At 42.4% G+C, this 14,083-nt stretch overlaps 1 protein-coding gene across 1 annotated transcript in view; it reads left to right on the top strand.

Annotated features, from left to right (window-relative positions):
* MAP10 (microtubule-associated protein 10) overlaps positions 1–14,083 on the top strand; it is a 78,634-nt gene that overhangs the window by 4,016 nt on the left and 60,535 nt on the right. Inside the window, exon 3 of the mRNA XM_009329231.1 lies at positions 932–1,063. Coding sequence (XP_009327506.1) covers positions 932–1,063 — 132 coding nt within the window. The remainder of the gene's footprint in view (positions 1–931; positions 1,064–14,083) is intronic.

Below are 14,083 nucleotides of genomic sequence, written 5' to 3'. Positions count from 1 at the left end.
GTCCCCTGGCAATTGCGCGGTGCCGGCGCTGGCGCCCGGCTCTGCGCGGGGGCCGCGTTCTCACCCCGCTTTGCCACGCTTGCCTGTGCAGTGACTGACCTGCCCCTGCCGTGGCTGATTCTCTGCTGCCTGTACCGTCAGGGAAGCTAAATTGTTCTTTTATAAGCTTGGCTGCGTTTCACGCGCAAACTTAGGAAGCTGGTAGCGTACTATACTAATAGGTAACAGAGCTGTAATATTTTGTACGCTAAGAACAATATTTGCATTGACTTACTGGATTTTCTTTTAAAGGCTCGTTTTACGAAGCACTTTGGATGCAAATCAGCTTTCTCCAAGAATATTTCGGTGTTTCACCTACCATCCTAAAGAACACTATGCTTAAAAAATCCTGACTGAAGCTATCTGTGAGTCATGGCTTATCCTCTGAAAAAATGCTAGTCAATCCCTACCAGACTGCAGTGGTGAGATTAACTCCTTCCTGCACACAGGGTGAATTCACCCCTCTGTGCCCACAGCCTGTCTAAGAGGGCTTAATTTGGACATGAGAAATGCTTAGGCATTCTGCTGTGTGGTGCCTCCGAGGCCGATGTCCACCATTAAAGAACAGACTAACTATGGCACTGCCTGTGAATAAAAAAATCTTTCTCGGCTGACAGAATGTACTTCATGACAGAGCTGTGATACCTTACTTAACAGGTCTAAACATTTACAGCCAACAAGCTAAACGTTTAGGTTGCATTCCCAAAACTATACCTTACCTGCATCTTGACAAGATCCAGCACACTGATATGTATTAGGGGTTTGCTGTTAGGAGAGTCTGGAGGCTTGCTGTGATCACTGCTTTTTTTTTCTTTCTTCCTTTTTTTCCCTCTCTCCCTTTTTTTCTCTCTCAATCTCTCACTCCTCCAGTATCATTCCTTTTGGCTTCCAGGTTACCACCTGTGTACCCCTAGGGAGTCAACAAGAGAAGAACAAGGGCCAGAAACCAGAACACAGGTGAAAAGAGGAGCTTCTTGCAATAATAAAGGGCTGTTCAAGCCTCAAGAACACAAGAGCAAATGGGGTAAGAGGAATCCCTTGCCCGAACTAAAAAGTGATAAACATAAAAATGTAATTGAAAAGGGTTGGAGAGAAAGGAGGAGGCTGATTTTCCCTTCAGTTTCCAATCCTTCCAGGATGCATGTATCTTAGTTGAATTGTCTAGTAAAGGACGCTAACTTGCCGCAGATTCGGGATAAATCACCTACAGCAGGACAGTCCAGCCTTTGACAATACGGACCCAGAAGGTAGTATAACAGTTCAGCCATGGGCCAGATAACATACAAGCAGAAGCCAGACTTAAGACATCCCACAGGCCACAGCTTGGACAGCTCTGATTAAGAGCGTGCCAAATTTTTCCTGCAGTATCTTTTCTTTGCTTCTCCCCTTCATATTTAATTTCAAAGTACCCAGCTCAGCCACATTTGAAGCCAATCTTCAGACACTACTAATACACAGGGAGTTGTTCCAATATCTCCTACAGACTGTTTGTTTCCAGTGATGTAAAGACAACTCTAACAACAAAAGTGGACTTTTCCATTCGTTGTTGGGGAAGTGGGTCAGAGTGGGATCCTTGGAAGTGGTGCAGGAGGTGGAGAAAACATCTGGTAGCCACATGATGAGGCATGTTTTGCTGACACAAGGCACTCATGAATAGGCAAGCTGAATGAAGAAAGTTTAGGTTTGTTTCCTCAGCCTTGGGCACAAGCCTAGAATCCAGGTGAAGTAAGTAAGCACTGAGCACAAGATCTCACCAATGCATAAAGACGTCATCTCACTCACAACTCTTTTTGCTGACGTTGCTCAGAATTTCCTGATGCAGTTAATGAGGTGAGGTGCTCTATAAGGGAATTCTGGCCAGGTCTTTGGAGCAACCTCAACTCCCTCTGGTCACACCAGAGGAAAGCTGTGAGCAGTAGCAGGGAGGCAGCCACTGGCTTCGCACACTCCCTGTGAATCACCATGCCATCCGCAGGCTGGTGCAAAGGTCAGCACTGCAGGCAAATCCCCAGACTTCATGCTTCTGTAGATCCAGCAGCCCTAGAGCCACACACGCATAGCCCAGGGACACAAGAGCTCTTATTCCAGTAACCACGACTGTTTGGCAGTTTCTTTTACCTCAGAGTAGGCTGAGGGTGGATTTTGCTCTTCTAACCCCAAGCTGCCCTTTCATTTGGACATTATGGGGGTGAAACCATGTACTCACAATCTGTAAAGTGCCTGTTTCACATGTTGCTCTTAAAGCACAAGCAGAGTTTACCGCAATACTAATATTTCATCCCAGTGGCTCCCCTAAACTACGAGCAATTCAGTGAAACAAAACATCCTCTGTATCCTCTGAAACTGGTTTTGAAAGCCCAGATGGAGGAAAATACTATTGGTTTTAATTAGCAATATCCTTCACATGAATTCCCTATTAACCAAAGGAGCATACTGTATTTCATCTCACTTCCTCTAGTTTACTTACTAGTGCCTCTCTTCTCTGTGGTTTACCAGCAGGAAACCACTGGAGGGGACATATCCAGATAAGATTAAACAACATAATATTATCATCTTTACTATAACCAGGCTGACAGTTTTTCTGCTAGATGCTGAAATGAGATTCACAGCCGTTTTGGCTTCCATTCACTGTGGAAAGAAGCCATTCTTTTAATTCCACACTATTTCATTAATTCCCCAACTATTTCACTTGTGACAGGCCTTTTTTTTTTTCTCTTTTTTTTTTTTTTTCCCCACTGAAATGCACTTCAGACAATAAGCTAGGTTCACCCTAGTTGAATGTAACAGGAAGCAGAACCTGGGTGTCCTGGCAGTGGACATACCATCTCCAAGGGTAAGACTATGGCAGAGCAAGGCAGCTGTAGCCCCTCCTCTGCTGAGGAGCTATTGGAAAGCCACCAAGTGGCTTCCTTCTAGTGGTGGTGAGACAAGAGTGTGCCTGGCTCTACACATTTCTACCGCAGGTTCCTCCTGAGGGTCCTTCAATGGACACAAAGCCTTAAGACTACAGAAGTGAAAGAAGAGAGGCAGACAGAAGCAGGAAAAAGGTGAATTTCTCTTGTACCATGCTGATCAAACTGTACCGTGGATATTCCCAGTCTGAATTCTCTATGCATTGTCTTGCTGGGTAACATACACAACCACCCTGCAGCAGTGTGGGTGGACTTGCATAAAGCCTGTGAAATTTGCACCCATCACATACATCACGTTTTACTGGGACTGGAGCAATAATAGCCGATGTCCAACATGGATGTTCAGTTTCTACTTGCAAAAAAATCTCCATAGTCTTTTATGGGATGAGTACTCTTCCGCACTTCCGGCAGCGTGCTGCTGTGCTCTTTATCAGAAACCTTCAGTGACTTGAAAAGACATCTCTAATCCCTTAGCTGTTTCACAGATACTGAGACTGCATTCATTGCCGAGGAATTTCTCCTGCCAGGTAACAGAAAGTTCACCCAGTAAGGGAATCTCCTCACTGTAAATGGGTTGCAACATCCGACTCTGCTGGGGAGGGAGGGGAAAGGACTGGAGTAAATTGTCATGATGAGGCATGTGAATGAAGTCAGCCAGGGAGAAAAGACAGCCCAGGCATCAAGAGACAGGCTGCTTCAGCACATCTCCTGGGCAACTTCTGCTGGCAGGCCTCTTAATGTCTGCATCTTAGGTTAGGCAAACTGATGATATGCACCAAAATTCCATCATAATTACCACTGACTTCAGTTCTTAACATGACCGCTCCTCTTGTTTTTGGTTGCTATTGATTTGACAAGCATGTTTTCTGGGACTGACATTTTCCAGAGTTGGTTTTAGCACATGACAAGTTTGGGGTATTTGAAAGATGAAAGAAAATCAGCGGAGCTATTAAAGGATGTAAATATTATTTTCCATATGGTCCAACCAGAACTTTTGCACTTGACTAACTCAGAAAAATCTGAAATTAGAAAATGTAAACAAAATTATTTTGTAAAAAATACTTTGCTCTTGATGGAAAAATGTTCAGAGCTAATTTTTTAAGAAGTTTTAAAGTTTTGGCATTTCTTAGTTGGCAGTTTTACTACGTTCATTAAAACTTTCATTTTAAGATGCTTTAATGAGATATAATTGGATGGGTTGTTTCTCAAACAGAATAAAAGATTGTGTATATTTAGACTAGATAGTTCTTTCAATAACCAAGGCAGGCTGAAAAAGAGAAGACACTACGAAAGCACTATTGATCTCACTACACTAATCTAATTTATTTGGGAAAGACTTAAGACAGTGATGGAAAGTATGGAAAATCCATTGATAGAGAGATTGATCTTTGTTAAGGACATTCTACTGGAAGAAAATTTGTTAATATCTTTTCAATCTCCCATAAATTCTTAGACTTTAAAGCCCTAAAGGCCCATTTGTGATAATCTAGTCTGACCTCCTGTATATGACATGCCATTGAACTTCCATGAACTAATTTTTGTTTCAGCTAGGTGCCTTCTGGAAAAATTTCCAGTCATTCTATATGTATTCTCATTGACGGAAAATTCACTGAAGTCCTTGGTAAATTGTTTCAATTACTTTCGCTGTTAAAAATGTGTGCCTTATTCCTAGTTTGAACTGTCTTGCCTTTTAGTTAATGCATCTTGTTATACTTTTGTCCACTATACTGAAAAGTTCATTCATGCTGTGTGCTCAGTGCTGGAACATATAGATTGTAACTCTGTTACTCCTCAATCAGTTCTTTTGTAAAGGAAATAGGTACCGTGCTCAGAGTTTTTCGCTATGATCTGTTTTTCATTTCCCATAATAATTCCCGTGGCTTTTCTCTGAATTGTTTTCCCTCTGAGCTCATTCTAAATTCCTTCCTGAAATATGGGAGAATGTAGATGCCATACTGTCAAGAACCCCAGGGAGATGTCTTCCTCACGCATGGATCTTTGTTAAGTTGCTATTGAACTGTTTAGTTACTTTTCAAATTGTGCCAATAGAATCTAAGCTCCCATTCTACCTCGCATCTCCCAATTCTCGTTTTTAAGGCATTCAGTTTGAAACAGCAGAATGACAGGAAACAATCACGGCTTATTCTGTGGCCTATTATATAGCATTGCTCTGCTGACCAACATTTGGAGTTGAAATACAGAACATTTTAATTCACAGGAGGATTCACAAATCTTCTAGAAGTCATTTGTTTTAGTTCACCAAACAATATCTAGTGTAATCAAAATGCAAATTCCCTTACTTTTGATGGTTCACACATGGCCCAAAGCTGTATTTAACTCTTTATCCTTGGGGTTGTGTGGTAGATGATGAAGCCTTACTTGGATCACGTACACATGAAATGAATTTCACCAGTAAGTCTGGCTCACATGACAGAAGCAAAGGTGAGTAATCTTGAACCTGGGCCTCATAATAACCTCTGAACTTCTGCTCTTGTTCCGTGCCGTGACATCCCACTGATAGCACCGTTTTCTACACTTCCTAGCAGGAAACGCTTTTTCCCTCTGGAATTCACAAAGGATGCAAACTGAGGATCACTGGAGCCTAAATGTTTGCCTTTCATTTCATGCCAGACGCAACATGTATCTGATGTATCTACTAGTGGTCTTTGCAGAAGGCACCTGCTTGTGCTCACTGAAAACTATTGGAAAGAACGGTAACTTGGATTTTAATTGCTCAAATGCTTGAAGAACTTGGACACACCCTTTGCCCACATAGCGTGTCTCCTGGTATTTTGTAATTGCTGTATCTTGTCTTTCATCTACCCCACCAGCTGTGGGCATTTTCTGCAAATTATCTCTCCTTTGTCATCCACAGCTCCATTTTCTCGTTTTGCAGCCTGCTAAATTGGTAACAGTGTAGCAGGAAACAAAGAGTTTCTGACTCATCCATCATGAGACATCTAACAGTTCAGTGAGGTTTGTTTTTCTGCTATGACTTTTCACCCGGCCCTTGGAGTAGTATAACAACATTACCTTTACGTTTCTTCTGATGCTGCATTAAATCTTGTGAATTCACCGAGTACTCTGCTTCAGAAATGAGCGGGCCACAGAAGAAACATTGCAAATACCCTCATGCTTCTTTGTGCTTAAGTTATAAGTGGTTCAGACCGAATTCCGGAGTTCCTTGACCTGATTTTGTTCTGCACCAACGAGTTATTCGCATGACTTTGGCAGCAAGGCTTGGCACCCCAGGAGAGCCAGGGCAACAGCAGCTTTGCTCAGTTGCATGCCCATTCTGGGCAGACTTTTCTACACAGGGGCAGCAACAGGTTTGAGGGGTAAAAGTTTGGGGTAGTCAACCCAAGAGGGAACATTATAGCCAAGGCTTTATTGCTCAGCCAGCTGGTGTCGATTTGAGCAGCTCTGCTACCCACAGCTACTTAGGTGGCCAGAGTTTGCAAAATGATCCAGTCTAGGAGACACATTCACCCTGCCAGGCATGGAAAGAGGGACATTTCAGGTTCTCTGGGCTGGTTGATCACACTGGTGGGGTATCATGGGAGGGTTATGGCAGACACACGTGGCATTAGCTGAACCCTGATATTTTCAATTGCAGCTACTTGATCTTTAACTACTTGTGTATTTAAGAAACTTAAGAACACATCAGCTTCTTGTTTTTTTTTCTTTTTCCTCTCAATTTTATAATTTCCATTTGTTGCTGTTGCTTTTTCCATTTTATGCTAGAAGGTTATTTTATGTGAATTACCGGATTTGACAGCCTGCCACTGTGGACATAGGAGAACTGGAGCACCCAGGCAACCACATAACCTTGCTCTTTTGACCTGATTGAAAGTTTATTGATGCTGTAGGAATCTTTTCATTTTCTTCAGTGGGTTTTCTGTCGGAGTCTTATGGCAAGAATCTGGTACACAGAAAAGGAGAGAGAGGTAAGGTACACAGCTTTCAAATGCCAGACAACACTGGTCTTTTCCCTCTCTTCTCCTCCCTGAATGAAACACATCACACTGATTCAGAGCTTGGGTACATTTACAAATCACCATGGAGTTGGCCTACACTTGGAGAGGCTGCCCTAGAGCCAGAGCAGGAGGTGTGCCAGCCGGGCGGTGCGGTGCAGTACCCAAAATAGCAAGCCCTGCTGAGGGGTACATCTGCCGAGTCTGGTAGCGTAACAGTCACAGGGCTGTACTGCTTTCAGGACACATAGGTCCACACAGTGCTAAATTTAGTCACATGCATTTATCACTGCAAACTTGGTCAAAAGTGGGTCTTTGCAGGGTGGCTCACAGAATAATGCAGACATCCCCATCCCCTTTTTTGATGGTTTTACTGCTGTTTTTCTATTTTGCCTTCTCTCCTTTACAAGTCGGATGCAGATGAAATGAAAAGATCATTCATCCATTAAATAAATCAGCAGAACAGTAGCATTCACCACAGGTTTTTGCCTGTTTTACTGGTTGGTTGTTAATGTAATTACTCTTTGCATAATAGCCAAAAATGAGCAGGCATGTGGAAATGAGCAGGCATGTGGATCAAGTTTCCAGAGAGTTTTCTACAGATTCAGTAAATGAGGTAGTGACACTTGGGTAATCTAATTCTTGTCGCTTTTGAAAGGATGGTGTTTCTGTAGATACTATCTTCTAAGTTTTGTTGAGCAAGCATGACTGTACTAAGAGAGAATTGTTTCTTTCTCTGGCCTACTTTCCTTTTCACACACATTACAAAGGGAGATTCTGGCTACTCAGAAACATCTCTCTCAGTGCAGTGAGGTATACTGCCTCTCGCCTGTCAAAACAATGTCACTCCATGGTGAGTTATAGAAAAGCTGTAAATTGGCTTTTGTTTTTGCACTGTGCCTTTCACTTTTCCCCAAACAGGAACTCCCACCTCATTTTGCATATGGTCTTACTGTGGATGGAGCCAAGCCCAGGTACTCACTGTAGAAGTGATCACGGGCTCTTTATTTCAGGTTACTTCAAACTTGAGAAGGGTTGGGAAAACAGTTCTGAAGGACCATGTAACTCCACTCAGTAAAGGAACAAAGACAACTCAAAGTAAAAGAAAGGAAAATGCATTTAGTCTGGTTATTTGTTTTGGCAGCTGAAAGTTAATTTTAATTATGCCTAATGCTTCATGAAGTGCTGTCTTACAGCCAGTTGAAACAGGCCACTGTTGAAATAATGAAGACATAGTAACATGAGATAATGCTGCTGTGCATACTCCTAAATCTGTCCTGAGCAGTGAGGAAGATCCATCTTTCCCCAAGCAAACTGTGGCTCACTCTGGTTAAGTGCTAAATATAGCAATGCAGCTTTAGCTCTGCCGTCTCTGTCTAGCTCCTTGAGCACAGTTGCTTTCGCTGCGTGCAGTTTGGCAACCCAGGTGCTGACCTGCTTTGCACAGTGGTGAATAAAAGGTGGGAGCCAGCACCCTTTTCTGCATGGGCCACTCCTGAGAAAGTCAAACACAGTTGCCAGCCTTGCTCACAAGCGTGGCACAAGGCATCCAACTCAGGGCAGGGCAGTGCAAGGACCTCATAAGCAGAGAGCGTCTCCCCAAGACTGGCCTACAGGAGTCTTGTCCTATGTGTACTGGGAAGCTTCTGGGAAACAGTCTAATACTGGGTTCTTGAGCAACCAGGCAAGTGTCATGTTTAAGGCACGGAGCACCTTCCCCCCTATTCCTCAGCAAGCTGCCTCAGCTCTGCCACCGCCTCTTGGCAGCCATGTAGTGCAAGGACGCAGCAGCAGCACTGCAGCAGGGTTGCAAGACACTACGTACCGGAAGCGGTGCTGCTGCAAGCAGGATGGGTGATGAAGAAAAGTGGTGCTCATGGGGTTAAATCAAGGACTCCAGCACAGACAGTGGCCCTGAGGCAGGTTTCCAGGGGACTAGGAGTGATCCTTTGGGAAGGAGTGTAGAGGAAAGGAGTGTAGAGGAAGGTAAAAGCACCTTAGGGGAGTAAAGTCTTCTCACAGAATGGCTTAGCGAACCCCAACATGGGAGACTGATTAATTTCTGCAACCTGCCCCTGGCTGTGTGAACTAGTCAGTCTCTTGTGTTTTCAAACAGAAAGGTACAAAACATGCTTGCCTTCCCCAGCGCTCTGGAAGTGATTACCTAGCTGGCATTGCTTCTCTTTAAATATCACTGCTAGCTTACTCACCCCAGCCCAGCTCCCTGTGAAATCGGCAGCAAAGCTCCCATCACCTCTAATCGGGACAGGATCAAGCCCGGGACAGAGATAACTTTTTGAATCTCCAATGACATAAAAATGCAACTTTTTGTTTACACAGCATGGTCTTCTTTTAAATGGCTACACGCACGTTTTGCCTGAAGTCGAACCCCAAGAGATCTGTGACTAACAGACATTACCCATGAGCTGCCTGTGCTCCGCTGTTGGGTTCCAATGCATTGGCAGGGGAGGAGAGCTCTCTTTATGAAACTATTTAATTAGGAAACCAGGCACACCTCTAGAAAAGTAAAGAATACTATAAAAAGAAACTGGAATAAGCTTTGCTCTCTGTAGAAACAGAAACTTCTGTTCCACCCCATTCATAAGTTGTATTACCGGCATTATTACTTATTATAAAAGTATTTGAATGTTTTCTTGGATTTACCTTCACAATTATTCTATGAGGAGTTGAAACATGTTCTCCCTATTTTACAGATGGAAGTAGTAACAGAAGATAAGTAAGGGACATATTCAAGGTGACAGGAAATCTTTGACACAGCCAAGACCTGCACGCAGGTCTCCAGTGTCTTGCTCTGCTTCTCCCCTCTCTCAGGCTGCAGGGTCAGGACCCAGCAGGGGCTGTGCACAGGGCAGTGCTGGGCAGAGAAAGCTGCAGTAGCATAGTGAGCCACAGTGCTCCACCCAGCTGTTTCCTATGGGTCTCAGCAGCAGACCAGCTCTGTGCTTATTTTTTTTTTAAGTTATGTTGTTTTCAGTACTTAAAATAGTTTCTTGGGTATTTCTATCATAGTGCAGCTGCATAAGCCAACGTCCTGCAACTCTCTGCCAGCCTCACATCTGGATGCTCTGGACACTGGAAGATCAGCCAGCACTGAGGAACCTCAAGGTGATGTAAAACCAACATTTGTTGCTTCTCTAACGCTGCCTAAATGTTACGCCTGATTGACAACAGGTTTCATTACTGTGAGATCCCACCTGGAATGATTTGGAAAGTCAAAGAGCAGTAACAGAAAGTTGTTCTAGAGGACAGGATCTGCTGTTGAAACAACTGACAATACTATAAGAAAGTCAAAGGGGGAAGAGAGAAATAAGAATCGGGAAAGAACAGAATAAAGTATACTGGGTGAGTCTGAAACAAGTTTACATAAGGCTTGATGGTGATACTCTTATTCATACTTAATGGTATGTTAGTGCATGTGGGGTAAATTATTACTGACTTGAGGGCATCAAAATCAGATCCATCAGGCTCTAGAAGTAAGAAAGCGACTGTATGGAAACATCCTCTAAAATTAACAATTCAGTGAAACTGTTTTAGCATGGGGAAACAGGTCAATCTACTTTGAATTTGTTAAGCAGATGATGCTTTGAAATGGCCACGGCTGATGCTTTTAAGAGTGATTCACAGATATGCTTTAGAAGCAATGCTTGAATTGAGAAAGAAAAGGGACTGCACACTAAACGTATTCCAAAAGAGAGAGCACAACCAAATTTAGCTTCAGTTTTTCTTTTTCAGTCATCTGGCAGCAATGGGAAGTTATGGTGTGTACAATCATCTCACGTAGCTTAAGCTGTCCAAAAAAAGAAAAAGAAAAGTTGAGAAAAAAGCTAGGCACCATATTTTGTCTCTAAAATATTCTGAGGCAAGGCAGCAGATGACACTGATATCTGGACATCTGCTATGTTGCACCTGATGGTTCGTCCAGGTAAAAAAAAAATTCTTCAATGAACTCTCAAAAAAGTTGAGTCAAGCCCTTTAGCAACTCCAATTATATACCTTTGAATTTTCTGAGACTAACACTGACTCTTTTGCCAAGAGGGTGCAAGGAATGGAGAAGAAGGTGTGTACATTTTCTTAAATAAACCACACAACTGGAACCGTGGAAAAAGGAAGACATATTGAAAAAAATAAAATTGTGGACGCAAGCTTATCAAAATTTGCCATTTCAGCAGCTCTCAGCATGAAGGAATGTATTTTCCTGCAACGGAGATTTATACTAGGACTGCTAATTTGTCCTCTTCTTATGCTACTTTATGTAGGTTCATAAACTGCAGTCTACCCAGGACCTTCTTCAAAAATTTATTAATAGCAGTGAATAAGCATAGATGTGTTTGTGTTTGTACGTGTGTGTGTTGTCCACTTTGATTTGAAAATTTCAAGAGGAGAGATCAACTAATTAATACAGAAACCATTTTCAAACTAGTGAAATTGGAGTTCAAAAGGACAACTCATCTGAGAGGAGATTAGGAGATTTTCGCTGGAGCGCCTGTCACAGTAGAGGAGTGAGCACAAGGCCTCCTCTCCCACATCACCGTTAAGGCATCATCTATCTCTTCTCCCTGACTACACATGGGGGAGGCTGCCAATCCAGCGAGCAGCACTGGCAGCCCTCTGCTCCTCAAACAAAGCCACAAAAGTGATGTTGAGACCAGTGGTTGGCACCAGGAGAAAATCAAACAACCCCAGTCTGCCAGACAAGATAGCAACACATGGGGAAGATGTGGAAAGCATTGCTAAAATGGTTGGGAATGCTCAAAGTGAAGAAACCGGATAATTATCAACATAAGACCTGATTGTCCTGTCATGCTGGTTTTATGATAGCATAACTCTGCTGACTATGAAAGAGTTGCTTCTGATTCAGACTGAACTAAGCACTTTGTGAGCATCGTGATGAGGATCATGAGGAGGTCTGAGCTTGCTGTTGATCCTGGTACACCTCTGTGTATCTGAGTCATGAACTGGCATGAGTCAGGACTTGAGAATCCTTGAATCTTCCTCACCCATTCTTCTGACTAGACAAACCAAGCCTGTACTCAAGTTGCTCTCTGCAGAGGGACCGGTTAAGCTCTTTCTGAGAATACTTGCGATTGAAGTATACTTTCTTTATTCTCTGCAACGCAGAACCAAGGCCACGGCCAGTGAGTTCCTTCATCTGGCTCCTTGCTCTTAGTGCCTCCCTTGTACCAACACCAGTGTTGGGCAAGCACATGCAAGTGACCCAGCAGTCATACTTTCAGGTGAGGTACTTTTCAGCTCCATCTGTTCTCCCATCTGATTCATCACGAATCATATCAATGTCACCACAAAAGAGGCAGCAGCGGGCACAGGTGGTTAGTAAGGGTTGGGAGGGGGAACATGACCCCATGGCAGCACAAATGGCAGCACAAATGGCAGCACAAGTTTATGTCAGATTAAAGCAACATGCTTCGTAAAATGCAAACTTCTTTTTTTTTTCTTTCATCAGCTTTGAGAGAAGTTCTGTGGTTATAGTTTTACTAATGTCCTAGAGACACTGACAAATTCTGCCCTGTTTGGAAGTCTCACAGTAAGGGTATTTCTTCTGCTTGCCTCCAGGACAGCTGCTTGTATTGATCAGCAATAATATCTACTGTTACGTATAGCCATGCCATTTTAGTGGTGAAAATGCCAATGAATGTCATGACAGTCTTTCAGCTTCTCCCTCCTGGCTCTGGTTGATGGACCATCAATTCAAAGAGCTAGTCAGCCAGAAAGTGCTATTGCCAAATTCTATACCTACTGCAACAATCTGAACTCATTCTTGTATTTTAGAGAGGAATTTCCTCCAGAAATTTAATATGAACTATTCTAGTCCTCTGTGTCTCTCTACCAACGCCATCACATTAAATAACACCTATAACAAATGCAGCTTCAACTGAAAATTAGCACACATTGAATGTGTCACATATAAAGACAACTAAGATTTTCATTTCAGCTTTAAAAAGCCAGAAATCCTATGGCTTGTTTATTTTTGCATTGCAAGCACATCCTGAGGCAAATAACTCAACCAAAGGATTTCCAAGAGCCAGCTCTTATCTAGAGGACATGAAATGGAAGTGTAATAGCACCAATATATAGGTGTCAGTGTCACTGCAATAATTGCACTACAAGTCAGAGGCTGACACCTTCATAAAAGAAAGTGTCAAAACAGCAGAAATCAAGTCTATGAGATTTTCTTCACTTACGAAAACAGGCCTCGAACGAGTATTCAAATGTTCAACTGAAATTTGCTACTATATTTAAAATGACAATTAAAACTGACCTCTTTTCACTAAAAAAAAAAAAGTATGGAATTGTTATGTCAGCATCATCAGGACAGAAATAAAAGGAGTGTGCAGTAGGCTTATCTACCCCAGGTGACAAGCACTCACAGTCTGTGAGCCACCCGTTCCCACAGAAGTAAGGCTCTTTCTCACTATGGAACAAAGACATTTCCAATGTTTCAGGTGAAGTTACCTGGAGACCAACATTTTTTGTAAAAAAAATAAATGTATCACCGGTTGCAAAAGCAGAAACATTCACAAATTATGTAAAATGCAATCTTATCAAAATGGGATTTGTAACTCTAAAGAGGGGCTCTTTGGTCATTTTTTTTTTCTTCTTTTCTAATCTCTGTTGTTCTTATTTCCTCTGACCAGAATTGACCGGAAGGCTTTGGATTTCAGGAATGCTCACCTAAACATCTGAATATAAGTGAATGCAAATAAAAGAAACACAAAACCAAAAATTTCTTTGAAATGTTTTGATTTTGATAAAGCAGCAGTAGTCAACAGATTTAGGATGAATATGCTTCTATCTGCCTTCAGTAAGTCTTTCACTAAGAATTTATAGTTTATTTTGTGTCACAACAGAGAAATTAATTACTCTCAACCTAGAATAAGTCGGTAGAAATTAGGATCTTAGCCCAATCTGAAGTCAATGGATATTGTTAGCAATATGACTAAGTATGTGTGATTTTCTGATCTTCTCAAGGCAAAATTAACATGATGGACCGAGACAGGTTATTTGTCTGATCATTCTCCTGACCTTTGATGCAAGCATTGATTTCTGTATGGAAGTCCTTTGCATTCAGCTCTTTGGTCTCTGCAAATGGGAATTCATTAAAAGTGATAATTTCCTCTA

The sequence above is a fragment of the Pygoscelis adeliae genome, unplaced genomic scaffold (assembly GCF_000699105.1).
Source record: "Pygoscelis adeliae isolate BGI_AS28 unplaced genomic scaffold, ASM69910v1 Scaffold77, whole genome shotgun sequence".
Classification (NCBI taxonomy): Eukaryota; Metazoa; Chordata; class Aves; order Sphenisciformes; family Spheniscidae; genus Pygoscelis; species Pygoscelis adeliae.
This window is presented reverse-complemented; position numbering and strand designations above follow the sequence as displayed.